This window comes from Microtus oregoni, unplaced genomic scaffold (assembly GCF_018167655.1).
Source record: "Microtus oregoni isolate MIOR12 unplaced genomic scaffold, Mior012 000001F_ref0000356, whole genome shotgun sequence".
NCBI classification, from domain to species: domain Eukaryota; kingdom Metazoa; phylum Chordata; class Mammalia; order Rodentia; family Cricetidae; genus Microtus; species Microtus oregoni.
In genome coordinates this window covers 70,481,304-70,500,377 of record NW_024543060.1, presented here as the reverse complement: position 1 = coordinate 70,500,377, position 19,074 = coordinate 70,481,304, and the positions used below count along the sequence as shown (strand labels likewise).

The window sequence follows — 19,074 nt, the reverse complement described above, 5'->3', positions numbered from 1 at the left end:
TAGACTATAAGTTTGTTCTTGATTAGGCCTGATTCTTTGTTTATAATTTATCCAGTATCCTCATGCTATTTTTTTTTTTTTTGGCTTCAAGAGACTTGTGTTATTCCAAACAAAGGCTGTTCATGAAAAACTCAATTGTAGCTTTCTCTTTTGTTTTATTTTGTGTTTTAATGAAGGGGAAAGATGCCACTATTTGACAATTTCATTTCACAAGCTGTTCATCTCCAAAGTTATTTGGGTTATTTGTTTCTGAATATATGCTCTATTGAAAGCAAAGTAAAAAAGCAAATCACTGCAACCTGGCTGTGTGCATATTTCATTAACTCATTACTAACAGTAAGACCTACTCTGTGGCCAGCTATAGTGTTATGAATTTAGTTAGTCATTAACTTTCAATATAAAATAGATTATGTGCAATTTTGCTTTTTAGAATTTTTAAAAGTATTAAATTCATTGAAAATTATAAATAAAAGATTTGGTATTCAATTTGCCTCCTTTAATTTTTTTTTAAAAAATTACTATTATTATCATTGTGATTATGTGTGTGTGGTTATTTGGAGCTAGTAGACAGGAGAGAAAAATCCACCTATGTGTGTGTGTGTGTGTGTGTGTGTGTGTCTGGTGGGAGGACAGAGACACCAAGCAATGCGTGTGTGGAGGACAAGGGATATCTTTCAGAAGTCGGTTCTCTCTTTCTACCATGGGCCTTGGGGATCAAATTCGGTATAGCAAGTGCTTTTCTGAGCTAAGTCAGCTCACTGTCATGTTCCCTCCTCTTTGACATTTCTCAACTGATCTGATATCCTCATGCTTGTATTTATCCAACGTGTTGGTTTTATGTGATGGACTGATAGCCTGTGTTTTGCTTCTGGGCCTGCTGTGGTATTAAAGTTTCTATTATTTTCACAAAAAAGGTGCTAAATTTTTGGAGAAATGTTTTTGTTTACACTTATTTTTTTAGTAGGAAATGTAAACATTAACCACAATTATCTGAACACTTGTCAGAACCTACAAATATCTGACTATGCTAAGAAAATGCCCTCCCTGTAGATTTTGGTTATCAATTTTGAAGAAAATCTCTATTTTAAATATAGAGTTGTATTAGGTTACTAGAGCTACTAAAACAAACAAATGAAATCACAGATTGGGTGGTTTAAAGAGAGAGACTATTTTCTGAAGATCAGAAGTTCAAGATCAAAGTGTTCACATTTTTCTGAGGTATCTTTACTGAGACAAGCAATGCATCTTCCTTCTTTGTCCTGAATTGCTCATTCTTCTCTCTCTGTCATGATGTCTGTATTTTATTATCTGTTTCTTATAAGAACACCACTCTAATTGAGCTAAAGTCCACACATACAATCTCATTTAACCTTAATTCTTTATTTAAAGGCTCTGTCTCCAAATGTAGCTATATCCGGAAGTACCAAGCCTTAGGACTTCAAAATATAAATTTGGAGAGGTGATACATAATTAATGTCATAATATTAAATTGCTCATAATGAATGCCTTGAAGAATTTTTATGACCCTGCTGTGCTAACTATTCAGACACATCCAGCCAGGGTTATTTAGAGTATTATAAACAGATGGCTGGATGCTTTTGAGAAAGTAAAGAGAGGTTGTAGATCAGAGGGTCTATAGTAAGCACATAATTTTGTTACTTCAGACGATGAATATATTTTAATGAAATGATTACATCACATATTTATAAAACCACGAGTCTTGGTATCGGCAAGCCTAAAGTTTTCTACTCCATGTTTTATATCATAAAATGAAAACACAGAGAGGAGAAGTGTGTAGACAGTTTCTGTGAAAATCATTTTCATATATGTTCCCATGCCGTTTTGTTTAGGAAGAATACAACCACCCATGTTGCATTCAGAAACTTTGGGAAAGGGAATACATATGTACAAGCGCATTTTAAATGTTTATTTTGTTGTGCATTTTATTCTTCTTATGTATTGTTACACAGTCTCATCAGGAAATCGGTGAAGACTTGATATGAGATCCATTGTCTCACACACAAAAAAGAAAGACAGAAAGAAAGAAAGAAAGAAAGAAAGAGCGAACAACCCATGGAGAATTGACACCTCTGACCCTTGACCAGTCTGCAGTAAATAAGAATAAATAAAATATCATGGATACTTTAAAATCTTGTCCTAGTAGTGACCTTAACTAACTCTATAACACACCATTCAAAATATAATGGTATGAAGAATGATTCCACTCTTAAATATGGGAGAAACTTGAGTTTGAGACCAATTGTCAGTTCTGAGAAGACATTGTTCTGGTACAACTGTTCAGACCTCTTGGAATTTAGGCTGAGGTTTTAAGTCAGTTTTCCAATGTCACTTTGCAATAATTGAATAAATTCATTTGATCCTGCTTTGTGATTACACTTGAATTATCTTTCAGATCAAAGGCACATTTTGTTAAGAATAGTCAAGGCGTTTCACTTATTTTCTGTCTGAAATGCTCAGTAATTGGTTGACCTCTTGCAAAACCACTGAATTAAAAGACATGAACAAAGTCATTGGGAAGAGACTGAGTGACATTTAAAATGATAGCTTTAGTGATTCATAAGCTGGTTGCCATTTTCTTAATAAATAAGCTGTCTTTTTTTTCACATCTCAACGTGATGTTTCCACTGTGTGAATTCTGCTGTAAAGTGATTGGTAAAAAAAAAAAAATCTGAACGTGACATTTATCAGTTATATTAAATTACTTGCTACTCTTGAAATTGGCTGCTATTGTCTTGTCACTGAATGAAATTAATCAAAATATAAATTTTTATTCATTTTCCATGATGTCAAGAACATATATGCTAGACTTGATTTTTAAAGAGTCTCAGGTGGACTAATATTTCGAGTGCAACAGTAAAAACCAAAAGACAGAGGCAGGCGTGTCACAGACAATATGGAGAAATGTTTTAAAGACAGGTTTCTTTGCCCCTGTGGCTAAATTGCAGACCTTTAAGAATTTTTACATGTTGTTGTTGTTGTTGTGGTATTTTATGTTTTAGTATAAACTTTCTTTTGCTTTATTTAACTCTCAAAGAGAGAATTTTTCCTCTTTGTAAAATTGAACTATAAAATGTGTGACTACTTTGTTATAGGGGTGTATACCTTCACAGCTTAGCATTGTACATTTCTACAATGTTGTAAGCATCTCATTAACGCTAGTCTCTTGAAAACTTCCATTAATCAAACTCTAATTGTCAAGGAGCTTCCTAGGTGAAGGAAGCTCTAAGGGAACTATTAATCCACCTTATTTACATTTTTACAATCTAACAGAATGCTTCAAGTTCCACTATCTGGAATTCAAACACACTAGCAAAGAAAGACCAGTCACACATAGCTGTACTTCATAAAAATAGATACTAAAAATCTTGTCTTATTTAAAGGTTGCTTAGAAGTATGAGCTCTTATATTTGTTTGAAAAGTAAATTAAAAATTAAAACTTAAAAATCTCTGTATACTAAACATTTTGAATATATAAATAATGAGAAAGATTTCATAGTTTTAATAAGTTAAAGCTTCCATCATTCTTTGCTACCATCAAAATGTTTCCAACATTTAACTTTTCAAATTATTCTAACAAAATCTTATTCAGTTTACAAAGTACAATTACTCTTATAATTCAGTCTATAAATGTATATTAAGTTGAGACATTGTTTTAAACAGTATACAAGACAGCTATGTTCACTTTTCATGAGAGCTATTTTCTAATAGAGAACTCTGTACATTGTAAGAAACTGCATTAGGGTGAATAATCCTTGCTTTCAAGAAGTGTGGTTTCTGGTTGACAAGAGTGTATTTGAATAATTGTTCAAGAGAGAAAGATTGCAATTCTGTCATCCACACAGCACACAGCTTGTGATTTTCACTGAATGTGGGAATAGAAGTTACCAACCAAGCTGTCTAAATTGTTAATCAGTGAGTTGCTTGGCTAAAACTAGTCCCTCAATTAGGCTTCAGGTGCTTAAATAACATTGTATCTTCACAGAAATGAACTAGCGACACCAGAAGCATCCATGATTAGATTACTTAAGACATTCGGTGAACTTTTATTTATAACCTAAACTCTAGTAATAATCTACATCCCACTTCTACTTCATTTAAAATTGTTATCATGTATCATCTATGCATGCATGTAGTATGATATATGTAGTTATGTATCATCTTTCATCTATGAATGTATCTATCATCTATCTTTGTATCTATCTACCTATCATCTATCCATCATCTATCTGTCTATCTATCTATCTATCTATCTATCCATCCATCTTTTTTCTTTCTATCATCTATGTATGTCTATTGTTTACCTATGTGCCTGTGTGTTTATCTATCTATCTATCTATCTATCTATCTATTATTATCATCATTATTTATTTATTTGTGGCACTGGAAGCTCATGCATGCAGGATAAAAACATTCTGTATATAAAGCCCTTTCCTTCTAATTTTTATTTTGAGACAAGATCTCACTGAATTTGTCCAGGCTGTCCTTGAACTTGTAACTCTATTGCTTCACCCTTACAAGTATCTGGGAAACAGAAGTAATCCCCATTGACTTTGGTGACTAGATAATTTAAGATGGCCACTGAGCTTTCCCTGCTCTAGTTCACACATGTGAGTAATCAACCTTTTGCATGAGCACAAGACAGCTGTGACTAAAGGTGGAATCCCTATAATTGTTACACTATTCACCTTTAATTTACCCAAAAAGACGACATCATGGTGAGCTTGCCTTGTGACATGGTTCCTAAAGTGAGTGAAGCCAACTGTTGGCTTCCACATTTTGAGATAAGGGGACTTTGCGTCAAGGAGTAGAGGATAGAAGCTAGTAGCTAGAAGTAGTCCTTTGTTGATGGCAAAAAATGTGAAAACTCAAGCATACACGTACAAGAGAATTTACCTAGCAACCCATGAACTTGAAGAGCTCAGCTTGATTCTTAGATTCCCACCTGAAGAGGATCTCAGTAGGAGTTTTAGTTGATTGGACTCTTGACTGATGGGAACCACAGGTGTGTTTGCTTTAGTTATTTAAACCTTATACCACCTTATACCTCCTGGGAGAGGGAAAATCAGTTTCCTCCAACAAAGTGACACTGGGTATATCAATCTCCACAGGGCATGCATTGTATACAGGAGTAGTTGGCCAATATACAGTTTGGACTTCACAGTAGTGTGTGTGTGTGTGTGTGTGTGTGTGTGTGTGTCTGTGTACACATGCTCACTTTTATTTGATTAAAGTTTGTTTTTTTGTTTTGCCCTGCTTTTGTGGATGTGATTAAATTTTCTTTTTTTCTTGTTTTGGGGGTTTTATTGTATCATTTTTTTCTTTTTTTGAGAACCAATTTATTTTAATAATGCATTATTATTTTGTCAATAACTAATTCTTTATCAGTAAATATTTAAAGTAATGAAATAAGGTACTTTTAATGAAATTACATTTTGATAATTTTTGTTAATAAATTTAAATCTTATAACTTTTCCATGATCTAAAAAGGAATATTGAGTCTAAGAACATGAGTCATTAAACAGAGAAAATTATGCTAGTTTTATCCTCATGTTGTGCAACCTGAATTAACTAAGCTAAAGTTCTTCTGTACATTGTGTAATCTTCATGTCTCAATTCTTTAAAACAGAACAAGTATGATATTGATGCAGAAGATAGCTAACAATATGTCGAACTTTATAAATAAGAGTTTGAGACATCATATTTAATTTGTTTTATTTGATTTTTGTTTGTTAAAAACTGACAAAATGAGGAGAGGGGGTGGGAACTGGGATTGATATGTAAAATTTCAATTAAATAACAGTAGAAAAAAAGCCTTCATCTGAGACGAATAATGTTTATGTGATTATCATTCTAAAAGCAAAAGTGACTGCAAACAAAAGGCACACATACACAGGTCATGGCCTGGAGGATGAACAAACCACTTCCAAGGAGATGTGGAAGGCTGAGTACTTGGGCTGAAGCTTACCTTGCATTTGTGTTTGGCCTTTGTTCTTAGACCTACAGAGATAAACTGTTCATTTAACTAAGCAGGTCTTGATTACGAAAGCTGCATTTTCTTAAAAGAAAGATATGTGAAAATGTTGAATAGTTTTAGCTGCTATAGGTTCAACCAATGAAGTTTTCTTTCTTTAAAAAAAAAGACTGTCAAAAGGAGGATCATGTCACATATCAATGTCATTAATTATAACTACAATGTGATGTGCAATTGTTTCGAATTCTTGAGATTTCAATTAGGGTATGCTTGTATGAAATAAAAGTAAGGTTAATTTATAGTTCAGACAACTACATTATACCAAGAATTTAACCATAAATGACCATCAAATACATCAAAATATCCACTTTCACATAGAATGTGATCATAAGGATGGAATATTATAGAAAAATCCAGACATATCTTCAACCAGTTAAAACCATCTTGTAATTAATCTAAATGAGAAAACTAATCATACTTCCTATAATAATGATACATATTTGTTTCAACAATATTTACAGTAGGAACTGAACCTTAAATTGGTAAGTACACAGATGTATAATACATACAATGTAAAATGTCTAAAATTTTAAATTTACATTTTCACAAACATTGAAAAAGTAAGATTTTTTGTCATTGAAAAAAATACGGTAAATATATCAGGTATTTTATGTTGACTCATGATTGGGGGTTACGACTTTTTTTTCCTAAGAGAAAATGTTTTTTTTTTTGTATGTGTGTGTAAGCATACAGTAATATGTTTTTTCTCACCTTTATTAATCTATGAAATATTTCTTTGAAATTATTATAGAATAAGAAAGTGCTTACATGTATTTAAATTTCATTTCTTCTATCACTAGTAAATGATAAAAACAAAGCGATTATTCCATGCATAAGCATGCCCACATAATGGTAAATATCTCATTACACAGGTAACATACTGTGCAGCGGCAAGATACTGTATGTTCCGCATCTCATGCCTTCAGAACCATTTTCATATTTTACTATCATCAAAAGTCACTTTTTTAAGCCTCTTTAAAATGCCTTCTACTTCACACAAACTTACTGCATATCCAAAAACATATTAAAGAAGTGAACAGTCAAGTTCGAGTTGCTTGAATAGTGACTTACCAGCTGCAAATTCCTGCAAACATGTTCATTTCCAAGTCCATAATTTGTTGCCTTGATGTTAACTCTATCCAAACCAGTATCACTATGCTATTTAGAAAAAACACTGCATTCTGTGTCAACTAGAGTTTACCACTTTGTGAGTGGATGGTCTGTATTCATTTTTGATAGAGTATCTGTTTCATAGCCTCTTCTAACCGAAACAGTTGCCTGTAGTATAAGAATGTTTAGCTGGGGCCCAGCAGTGGTGGCACAGGCCTTCAATCCCAGCACTTTGGAAGCAGAGACAAGGGGAATCTCTATTAGTTCAAGGCCAGCCTGGTCTACAAGAGCTAGTACCAGGACAGCTAGGGCTGTTACACAGAGAAACCTTGTCTTGAAAAGACAAAAACAAAACAAGAATGTTCAGCTGGACTTGACTGCTCATGCCTGCAGTCCTGCACTCAGAAGACAGAGGTGCAAAGATTGCAGAAGTCTGAGCTAACTCCACCTACACTGTGAGATGCTATCTCAAAAACAATCGAACACACAAATGAAAGAATTAGAAAAGAGTAAGGTGTTGGGGGTATATGCCTTTAATCCCAGCACTAGGAAGAGAAAGGGTGGCAGATCTCTTTTAGTTCAAGGCCAGCTGATGTACAAAGTGAGTTCCAGGACAACACAAGTTCCTAGAGCTCCTTGAAATAATCTTTTCACTTATCATTTCTTTGCCTAAAATGCAGTAGTAAAGGGCCTGTGCCAATAAGAAAGCTTACCATCTCCTGAAAACTCCAAGAAATAGCAAATCCCAAATGATGGGCAAGGGGAAAGTGTAGGGTTTATGTTAAGAACATACTTCTTTTAATGCAGCTAGAATTAATTATCCAAACTTTTACATTGTTTTTTCCTCCTAGCAATCCAGCTCAATGCCTTCCCCTTCCTTCCACTCTCAAGCTTCCTCAACTCTCCACACCACATCAGTGGTGCTCAACCTTCCTGAAGCTGCGACCCATTAACACGGCTTCTCTAACTGTGCTGACCCTCAACCGTAATACTTTGTTACTACTTCAAAACTGTAACCTCGCTGCTGTTATGAATAGTAATGTAACCATCTGACATAGGACCCTCAAGGGGTCATGCCCTGAATGTTGAGAATCACTGGTCTACAGTGACAACTCAGCCTAACTATCTTCTCAGCAAATGTTTCATTTACCCTGGTCACCTCCCACTTCCTCTTAGGCTAAAATTTATTCAGCAATTACAAGAGTGAGACATATTGCTATCTACTTTATTTTAAAAGCAATGTTTGTGTTCATTAGAAATAATCTTTCCCAAGTCACTAATTAATGGCAGGCTGAGGATTGGGAGACATATTTTGAGTTTCGCAAGACCCAAGATCTTTTTTTCCCCTTATACTGGGTGCTGTATCTTTTATGGAATTAATTTTAAAATTTTTGTTGTTATTGCTGTTAACTCGGTACCCTCTCTCCTTAATTCTTGATTAAATAATTTTTATTGAGTGTATATTTTTTCTTTCTCCCTTTTACTATGGTCACTTCTTGGGTTTTTTTTTTGTTGTTGTTGTTTTTATATATATATATAACTTCTGTATACTGTCACAAAACACTACCTCAAGAACCAATCCATACCTGTGAGTTCTGTTTTTAAGTTATCTGGAAAATGAACGTAGTTTTTCTTAACTGATAAGCTTTTGGATTTTAAATAGGCAAATATAAGATTAATAACAATATCTGTGGAGTTATTTAATAAAAAAACATTTCAGTATGCAAAGCTCTAGATTCTAAGTGACCACAAACATAACCATTGAAGCTGAAACTGTACAATTTTTGAACAACAAATAGAAAGATTTGGGATCCTATTCAGTGGCATTTCAATAATGTGGGCCAAAACACTAAAATAAAATTTTTATTTTTGGTGTTCGAAGCATGAGCAAATGGGAGAAAAGAAGCAAAATTGGTATTTTAGTTCAGTGGAATCTTAAACATTAGGAGACAGGTCTTGCCTAATGCATCCAGGATAACTGTCTTTGCTTCCTTCTCACATGTGGATGACATTACAGCGCAAGAGTCTCTCCTTGGTGAAGTATCATACCCTTTAATGTTGATGCGCTTATTATAGTACTAGTCTCTTAGTGTGTTACTTAAGACAGCCATCACTTCTGATCTGACAGTTCCCTGCTTAGATGACTGACTGGGTCAAGCCACCCAAATATTGCACATACTTTGAAGCCGGCAGATTTTGATACTTCAATTAATTTGTAAGTTCCTTCACAACAGTATTTCGACTCATGTTGGGCTTGAAGAACAAGGGCTCAGGCAAACTGTGATTACCAATCAACTTTATATGCATTGTGTTAACAACATTTCAAAATATTTGTGATCCATCTTAAACATGTAGCTGACTGGCAGCTCTACTTTCCTCTGACACTTTATTCTTTTTGTCAAAACAAATTTCCTTGTTTATATGGATCATTTCTCTTTGACTGAGTTTCTTTGACTCCTTATCCATGGTCTCTAGAGTGTGAGCCATGCTACCATACCCATGGTCAGCATCCTCTGATCAAATGCATTTCTACTTCCATTGTTAGTCTTCCCTCCTTCCCTCCCTGCCTCCTTTCTTCTCTCCCTCCTTCCTTTCTTCTCTCCTTCCTTCCCTCCCTCCTTCCTTTCTCTCCCTCCTTCCTTTCTCTCCCTCCTTCCTTTCTTCTCTCCCTCCTTTCTTCCCTCCCTCCTTCCTTTCTTCTCTCCCTTCTTTCTTCCCTCCCTCCTTCCTTTCTTCTCTCCCTCCTTTCTTCCCTCCCTCCTTCCTTTCTTCTCTCCCTCTCTCCTTCCCTCCCTTCTTCCAGTTTTCTTCCTATTCAGTCCTCTTTCTTTTCAGTTTCTTCTCTTGCTTTTCTTCTCTTCCTTCATCTCCTATTCTTTCTTTCATTTCCCCCTCCACTCTCTCCCCCACCTCACATTGCTCTAACTATAGCCTGTAGGCTTACCCCTTGGAGGCAAGTCAGTAAAACAATTACTGTATTAAGTCAGCCCCTTCCCTTGAATCCTTGCCTTCTGTTACCAGTGTTTCCCCCACTATTCATTATTTATTTATGTTTTTTTTCAGATTCACTATTGCTTTTGTATTCAATATTACATCTGTATTCTCTTTTCACTTTTTATTCTTTTAGCTTTGCGTGTATGCGTTGCATGCAGTACATGTACCTGTTAGTATGGGGATGTGACATGTGCAAGTTGGTACATGCTAGGTAGGGGTTAATGTTGGGTGTCTGGATTGCTCTACATTTTGTTTGTGGAGGTTACAGGGGTATGTCATCACCACCTAGCTCTTTTCATGGGTACTGAGATCTGAACTTGGGTACACATGCTTGCTAGAAAGAATTTTTAGCAACTGACTGATCTCCCTGTCTTTCCTAGTCCTTTTAGGTTAAAATTCAGCTATTACTTTAAGGTTTCAGTTGTAGCAATCATATTCTGTACCCAATAATAGTCATAAGAAAGGGGTCTAAAGTCGGTGTTAGGAGAAACAATGAACTGTAGAAACAAAATTACCTGAAAGTAAATCATTGGATAGGAGGGCTACAAGCAAACTACCTAATGAAATATATATTTGTTATTCGTTCATATTTTGTGAAAGCCAAGGGACAAAGAGGCAGACATGAGTTGCAAAATACAACTTTCAACGCACACTTAACTTTCAATAGAAGAGAAGGGAATCGAAAGCCACTACAAGGATGTTGATACATACCATTTATTCACCTTCGGCTGCCATGCCCTTGTTTTCCCATCCGTTCTCTCTGAAGACAGGAAGGCACACATCTACTTATTTAACTCATTACGCCTGCCCACCCTTTCATTATGGACGGAGGTTATTCAACAAGCTTATATGTATGATTTTAAGTTGTGAAGGACAAGGCCTATCCCCCCATTTCTATAATGGGGTCTGCATTTTCACTGTGCCTTTTCGTGCTCACTTCCCTATTTACACTTGTGTCTCGGACTTTATGTGTATTGCAAGCAGAGTGGGATCAGGGGACTTGTTTTGTGGGGACGACAGTCAAACTCTTGCTCACTTGCTGTGGTTGAAATTTGTTCCACTTGACTGTCAGAATTGTCCTTTTTAGTAAGCTTGCTAAGTAGCAGGTTTCCTCACAAGGTTTGTATAAATAATCCATGTTTTCTGGACCCTCACTTCCACCCCTCTATTCCTTTCTCCACCTTCTTTTTATGTTCTGTTCTCAGCATTCCTCCAACTTTAGGACTATTTGCTCCCTAGCCTGCATCTGCTAAAACCTTTATCCCATCAATGAGACACTTTCTAGGTTACCTCATTTAGTGTTTTATAGTTCCATACTTCTCTGTGCAAATTTCATATTGAAATTTTCCCAATAAATTGAAATTTTGTAACATATACATTTATCTTAATAAATAAATAAGCTCAATAAATTCCATTCCATATCTTATGTTCATTCTCCATTTATCTGTTGGTGGACATTTAGTATGATTTCATTTCATTGCCACAATGAAAGAGTAGCCATACAAACTGTGTGTGTCTGTAGTAGGACATGGTACACTTTGGGAATGTGCTCGAACAAGGCCATCACTGTTTCAGTCTAATCACAATGAGGACAAACTGCTGTGCCATTTGATGTTAGCTTACTTTTCTCTGAACTCAACAGGAACTTCTCATCATTTTGGCCATTGGAATTTTTTTTAAGTGAGTTATTATACTCTCAACGATTGCCAATTTTACAATTACTTTTCTACATAGTAGCTATATCCTACAGGACAGGAAAGCTATGACATTAGGTTATTGCGCATTTCTATTTCATGAACAGGTTTGATTTTTATCAGCACTAATATTTATTTTCATTTGCTCCATTTAAATTTTTTTTTTACCTGCACACATTCAAACATCCTTCTATATTAAAAAAAGTTATCTTTCTACAATTGCTAATCTGCAGAGGAAACTTTATAACTTTAGAGAGATTTTATTATTCACCTATAATATATAAGAAAATACATACTGCCTTAGTAGTCACTAATATCATCAGCTTATCTTACATCAGTGTGTAATTCTGAAAGTCATATGTGAAATAGCCACATTTGTTAAATGCTTCTCTATTTTTATATTTCACTTTTAACAGAAAACTTAGTTTGGTAAACTTGAAACAGTATCTATTTTATTCTAATCAGTATCATTTTTAACTCATGTATTTGGTGCAAGGATATATTTTCTACCCAGGGCATCCATCCTTTCTCTCTCAATTTGGGACATTTTCAATACACTAGGAAATTTCACCTCTTTTGCCTAAGATCTTAAACCTTTGTTGGTATATTATTTCACAGAACAATCATTTGTTATATTCCATTGCACTTGTAAAATGTGATACACACACATTCCAGAGAGTGGTAGTTGATCTTAGAATCAGCAACACTAGCGCAGTCTCTCAATACAGTATTATGTCTATGCAGTCTATTAAAGTATCCATATAAAATTCACCCGAAAACAGTGTAAATTTAATTCCCATTAATTTATTCTGGATTTTTTTTTTTTTTGAGTGTGAGACGAGATTTCTCTCTGTAGTTCAGGTAGGCTCAGGGTGAATGATACATCATAACAATCTTCCTGCCTCACTTTCCCTAGATTCCAAGTGGTAAGTCAGTGTGCAGAAGTGTCACTTCTGTGTTTGGAAGGCATCCATTCACTCCCAGGATCAGCATGAAGCAGGGTAACTGTTGCACACTGCTTCCTCGCCTCAATGTAAAAAAAGGCCTCCAGTCCGTTTCTAAACATTTCAAAAATCATTATTTTTCACAAAACTACCTGTTGCAATTTCTATGATTTTTCTCTAATACTCCTTGCGTGTTGGCATGTGATTAGCTTGATCTTACCGACTTTTGGTATTTTTGAGAGGTGGCTTGCTACCATTTCAAGTCTACCCAAATATATTTGGGATGAATGGTTGTGTGATAGTTTGCTCTATCTATAAAATTCTGTTGTCGTTTTTATTAGGGTAAAAGTAGTATGCGAATTTTTATAGATGTATTCATTAATCCTGAAATTCTTGAAGTACTGCCTCCATTTTATGTTGTGACAGTATCTCATACAACCGAGGGTGACTGGATCACCGCTGGCTATGCACTCCTGATAGTTCTGATTCTAGCTCAGGAGCTGGGGTACAGACAAACACCACCAGGCCTGGCCTTTGACTAGCTAGCTGCATTTGAAAGATTTATTCTTCACTCTGAGATTGGCTACTATAACGTTACTAAGAATCATGCCTATTTTTTTTTTTCATCTTAACTGCAGGAATTTAGCAACTTAATCCTATCGTCATTAAACTATTTCCAAAATTGAATCCAAGCATCTGCATTTTGCCTCCATCACTTCTAACGACTGTAGGGTTCCAAAGTGTCAGCAAGACACATGCCATTTTTATTTCTAAAATCAATTTCATAATCGCTATTTTAGTATTAATATTTCCAAAGAGGCCCAAGCAGAGCTAGAAATGTTTTAAAGATTAGGAAGACAAACTAAACTCCAAGTCCTTTCAGTTTTATGTGTAATCTTTTTGAATTAAGCACATCACGTTAATTTTCGTATCAAAAACAAGGTGAATCGTGAACGACATACCTTGGCCAGCACAGTAATTTCTGATGAAGTATTATTTGAAGGTAACCTGAGATCTGACACTGTCGATGTAGTCTTTTCCAGCATTAATGCGAATATTTTCACCTTGTGTTTATGCACACAGACCCATGCTTGTCATTTAAGACACCTTTAAAGGAAATCAGATGACAGCAGGTTCAAGGGGAAGACTGCTTGCAGAACAAGTCTGCCTGAATCCTTACGACTTCAGCACTCTTTCTACCTTTCTATTTAGTAACTTCTAATACAACGAAATCTAGCATATAGTTATGAAATACTTGATGTCTTTTCTACCTCAAAAGATATTAACTATAGAACACACTTAGGGTCTTTATCTCATTGTAGAACAATCTTAGGCCTAAATAGAGTAAATCTAAATCTACAAAATAGGATTATTTTTTCATCAGCGAATTTAAATATTCATTTATAGTAGATCCCTATATAGATTTAAGTAATGGAAATTTAAGTAAAAAAATTGTGAGAATTTTCATTATTTCTCTTAGTATATTTGTCACATACTTTAATAGAGGCCCTTTTTTCTTTTTACACATTTTCTCAACAAACAGGATTGTTTATCTTCAGAGTACAATGACATTTAATTAAAACTTAGCATATATTATACGTCTGAAGACCATCTAAAGTGTCCCAAATAGAGTTTTCTACTCTGGTTCCATTTCCATGGTTTCTTTTTATTCATCTATTTCCAACTTGGAACTACTAAATGAAGGAAAGCTGGTTAAAATGGTGACTGTGCTCCAAATTTAGTAGATTTATGTACTTTCTAGAAAGTGCTCCAACTCTAGATTAAAACAAATGAGAACCCTAAAGGCGTGGAGCAATACAGGACCCTGCGACTGTAGGAAGGCAGAGCACTGTCTGCTGTGTATCATTTACTTGTCACAAGAGCTTGATGATGGATGGTACATATATTGACAACAATGAGCTCTATTCAAGTTAACCTATCCCAGTGGACTTTTAATAGGTCTGGACTGTATTTATTTGATTCCCTTCTTACCTCATATATAAGAGAGAAGATTATGCATTTTTTTTCCCCTCACTGGATAGTATAGACAGCTAAATTTCAAGGATTAGCTTGAGAAACAAAAGCTAGAAAGAACTCCTTTATGGATTCTAAACTGCCTCCCATTCAAGGACCGAGATTTAAGAGTGCTTAAACATTTATTTTGCTTTGTCAATGTCTGGGAAATTTGCCATTAAAAAATGAGTCAAAATATATACTTTTTAAATTTTATTATTACTGTTTAGCAATGGGAAAATGCAATTTATTTACACCAGCAGCCATATGGGCAGGGGAACACACATAGTTCATTAGCTATCTGTATAGGATTACTTAGTAAAAAATAATCTCCAAAACAAAGGACAGTGGTAAAAGTCACACTACCCTCCCCCAATGATCCCAGCATGCGATAATGCCAGGCAGTGGCCCCTGGGCATGCGATGGTGGGAACTAATTTATGGAAGAAAAACCACAAAGCACAGAAATTTAAAGAACCCCTTTCCCCATACACACACACTCAGATACATAATAGGATTACAGAGTGGTCAATACAACTAATTGAAGAGGAAGGATAGAATTTTGCTGTTACAGAAGCAGGGAAGGGAGCGTTCCTAACCACTGTCAACTATATGGCAGAGAACATTAGCTCCCAAACAAGTAGTTCTTCCCTCAGGGCAGTAATAGCTGAACTGAGCCCACCTTCTATCTACACAGGGTGGGAAGTTATGGCCCTAATGGAAATGAAGGAGACAGAAAACAAAAACGGGAAGTAATATGAGCAAACCATTACGCCAAATTACCACCCACTTCTTATGTTCTACCCAGAAAAGACCAGAGAGAAAATATTAAAGTCACATTTGAGCTCCCTATCTGAAGGCAAGAGTGAGCGGGCCATGGCCTTCCTCCCTTTCATGTTTCCCAAGCACTTTAAATAGACAGGAGTCTTAAGACTGCTTTCTCTTGAATTCACCGAAGGTGCGTGCAGAACTCATGTAGAAAGGTATCTTTTAAAAGTATTTTTAGTTCCTGGCCAAGGTTTCATTTTTTTCTAGGCTCTCATAATTCTTGGGACTGAGGATCCATCAAACTGTAACTAGGCCCCAACCCTGAGCTGGAAAACTCTGAGAAGGCAATAGATAGTCTCAAGGTCCAATCACTATGGTTTCCTTAACTCTTGAGTACAGTAACCCAAATCAGTCCATAAAGTTCAAATAGAACCTGGGAAAAGGCAGATCCGTACTCAACAGGGTTAGAAACTTAGAGCAGCACTAACTCCATCCTGTGTATACCAGCATTCGTGGTTCTGCTGTAAGTCCCAAGAGGCAATATCCATGTAGTAATAGGAAGGAAGAACTAAGACAAGCAGGGGATAGACTAGCAAGACAGTCCTATATAAGAGAAATACATAGACATGAAACCACCTTGGAAATACAAAGAGTTACTTTCCCATCCCGATCCAGAGGGAGCCATGTGAATACCCTCCTACTAGTCCTCCATAAAAACAGGTAAAACAAAACCAACAACATAAAAACTTAAAGGAACACCAACAAAAACGAAAATAAGCAAACAAATCAAAAAAGGAGAAAAGAAACTTGTGTAGGCTTCAGACGCAGGGCACTGGAAGGTGAACTGAAACCGGTCAGGAGAAAAGCTAGCGTGGCAAGCAGCACCGGGGATCATGAGCTGCACCGGATAGGCAGTGGAGCAGTGACAGGAACATGGCCAAGCCAGACGGATGAGGCTGGACCCTTTACTGGGGTACAGAATGAGGTAAGAAAACATTTCAAATAAAGCAGCACCGTTCTGTTCTGCTCACCTCAGGACTCCCACCCTCCTACCCTCCATCAGCCCTCACTTAGGGACTACAGAGGACAGGTCTGAACTGACACTCACTTCCTCTCCACTTCTATGCCAGCCTCCAAAGCCAGGGAATTTTGGAGGTCTTTTCCTAACTTCCAACAACAAAAAGCCAGCCCCTGCTGCCAGGAAGGTCCAGCGGACCGAGTGAAGCACTGTCATTCGTGAGGGCCAAGAAGGTGGTGGCAGTCTTCATTCACCATAGCAGAAGAGATTCTGCAATCATACCAGGTAAGCAAGGCCTCTTTCAGGGCCCTTAGCATTGAACTCATTCACATTACTGAGGGCAGATGGAAAATGTTCCCTCCTGGCTCAATTTTCAAACAGCCTTCTGCTTGGCCACTGGGCCCTTCTGTAGTTCAGTGGTGTCCCTGACAGGACAGAGGCCTGGCATAGCGATCGAGTCTGACCCACAGGCTGGTTCTATCGCCAGTAACTCAAAAGCAGGAACAGACTGTGCCACCAAACAAGTCCACGGTGATTCACGGTAGGCCTCTTCCAGGTGGAGATGGCATGCGGTTGCAGATGTCTTTCTCCTCACAGCATCAGAACTAAGTCTTCAACTGTTTGTATGCCACCGTGTCCTTTGCCAAACCTTTGCCTCTGAGTGAGATGGAAAGACAGAGCTTCGGGCGAGTCAAAAGGCGAGGCCTTGTCCCCACATCAGTGGAAATCACTGACAACGCTGGACCTCTGAGAAACAGGTGGTTCTCCACTTCTTGTGGACAAGGTCCAGGGCTTCCTACCAAATTCAAATAGGAATTGATATTTTTCTAGTATCCAAGTCTCATACCCGACTTTCACTTGTATCACGGAGGCCCAATTGGGTTGGGGCTTAGGAATCAGAGGACCTGTCCACTCTAGTCGACTGATCATGGCCTGACCAAGGACATTATCCAAACTCTGCAGGAAGTCCTTGACATCAAGCAGATCCAAATCTGAGAAACAAAAGAATTGTAGATGCTGGGCACACAGTTGCTCACCTGTGTACTGACGACGGCAGCACGGGGATCTTGTACATCCAGGTGTATTTATAGAGCTCAGAATACAGCACGAGGCCTGTGGACACAGTCCTGCCCAGGATTTCAGAGCTGGCACTGGGTACCCTTTCGAATGGATCCAAATTCCTAAATTCTCTTCTTTGGGCTTTTTTTGTTTGTTTGTTTTGTTTTGTTTTTCAAATGCTAAGATCTTTAAGGGTAACTGGGACTTTTATCTTTTTTTTTCTCCCCCCCCCCTCCAATTTAGCTTACTCCTCCAAGCCACGGGACCAGTCTCCATTATTGTCCTGGTCACTGTAGCCCTCTCTCACTTGTTGGGGACTACTGGAATTCTGGAGGTGAACGCTGCAGCTCCGGCTGGGGCGCATTCTCAGGATCTCCAGGCAGGGAGCAGAGCGGGTGGCGGCGTGCTCCTTTGTCTTCCACTGGCTGGATGCCAAAATCCTTCACGCTGCCCGTGTCTGCGAACTCCAGGTAGAAGTAGCCACACTTGACAGCCCGGTGCACCTCAAAGCAGAATCCCAGGCAGGAATCCTCTATCAGGTCTACATAGATCTCCTGCGCGATGGCCTCCAGCTTGCTAGTATCCAGGTTGGCCAACGAAATCTCCTCCATCTTAATCGGGGAAGCGGCTGTGCAGAGGGAGCTGCTTTTTTTTTTTTCTACTCACAGCAGAGACTCGTCGGGCTCCGCGGGCCGCGCTAGGCCTTGCAGGCCTCTCCGGGGCCGCGTCCTCCGGGTCGGCGACAGCGGCGTCCGCGGGGACAGCAACGGTTGCTCCGGAAGCCCCGACGCTCGCTCGGCTCCGAGGATCACCACGTTCGCGATTCCGAGCTGCGGCCCGGCCCCGGCTCAGCGCTCAACCGTCTCAGCAGCGCCTCACCCAGCCGTTCCGGCCTCTTCCTGTCGCGGACGGTCTGGGCCCGCCCCCCCACTTCCGCCCCGCGGTGCGCCTGCGCACTGGGCTCGGCGCGGAGGCTGGGCAGCGGCTATGGCGCAGATTGCTGGCAGGGAGCGTAGCAGGGGCTTCTCTAAGAACTAAACCATGCTTCTCGTTCTCTCGGTTCTCGAAAGGATAGCAACGATCCCGTAATATCTTTCTTAGCATTTTAAACATTCGCTAATGAGTTCACCTACGTTTAATTGATTCCCACCGTAAAGGGAGGAATAATAATGACTTGTTGCGGAATGAATTGAATAATGATTTTAGGCATAGTTAGTTATTCAGATACGACTGAAAATTTGACTTATAGGATTGACTTATAGTAATTTACTGTACTGCCGCAGTTGTCATTTAAATCCACTAGATGGTGCAAGGAAACAAATTACCTTATAGTTTGAGTCTTTGAATGAAAAAAAAAACCTAGAATCTTGACACTAAACACATAATTCAAATATATTGATCAAATAAACCTAAGGCATTTATC

At 37.7% G+C, this 19,074-nt stretch overlaps 1 protein-coding gene across 1 annotated transcript; it reads right to left on the bottom strand.

The window, feature by feature from the left end:
• Positions 1-15,007: 15,007 nt before the first annotated feature.
• Atxn7l3b (ataxin 7 like 3B) lies at positions 15,008-18,567 on the bottom strand. Its single transcript, XM_041669888.1, has one exon. The coding sequence runs from the start codon at positions 18,260-18,262 to the stop codon at positions 17,969-17,971; it is 294 nt and encodes a 97-aa protein (XP_041525822.1). The 5' UTR covers positions 18,263-18,567; the 3' UTR covers positions 15,008-17,968.
• Between the last annotated feature and the right edge of the window lie 507 nt (positions 18,568-19,074).

What these genes read in the sequence shown, in the direction of transcription:
- Atxn7l3b (XM_041669888.1), bottom strand. Translation starts at nt 18,262, where the DNA reads ATGGAGGAGATTTCGTTGGCCAACCTGGATACTAGCAAGCTGGAGGCC.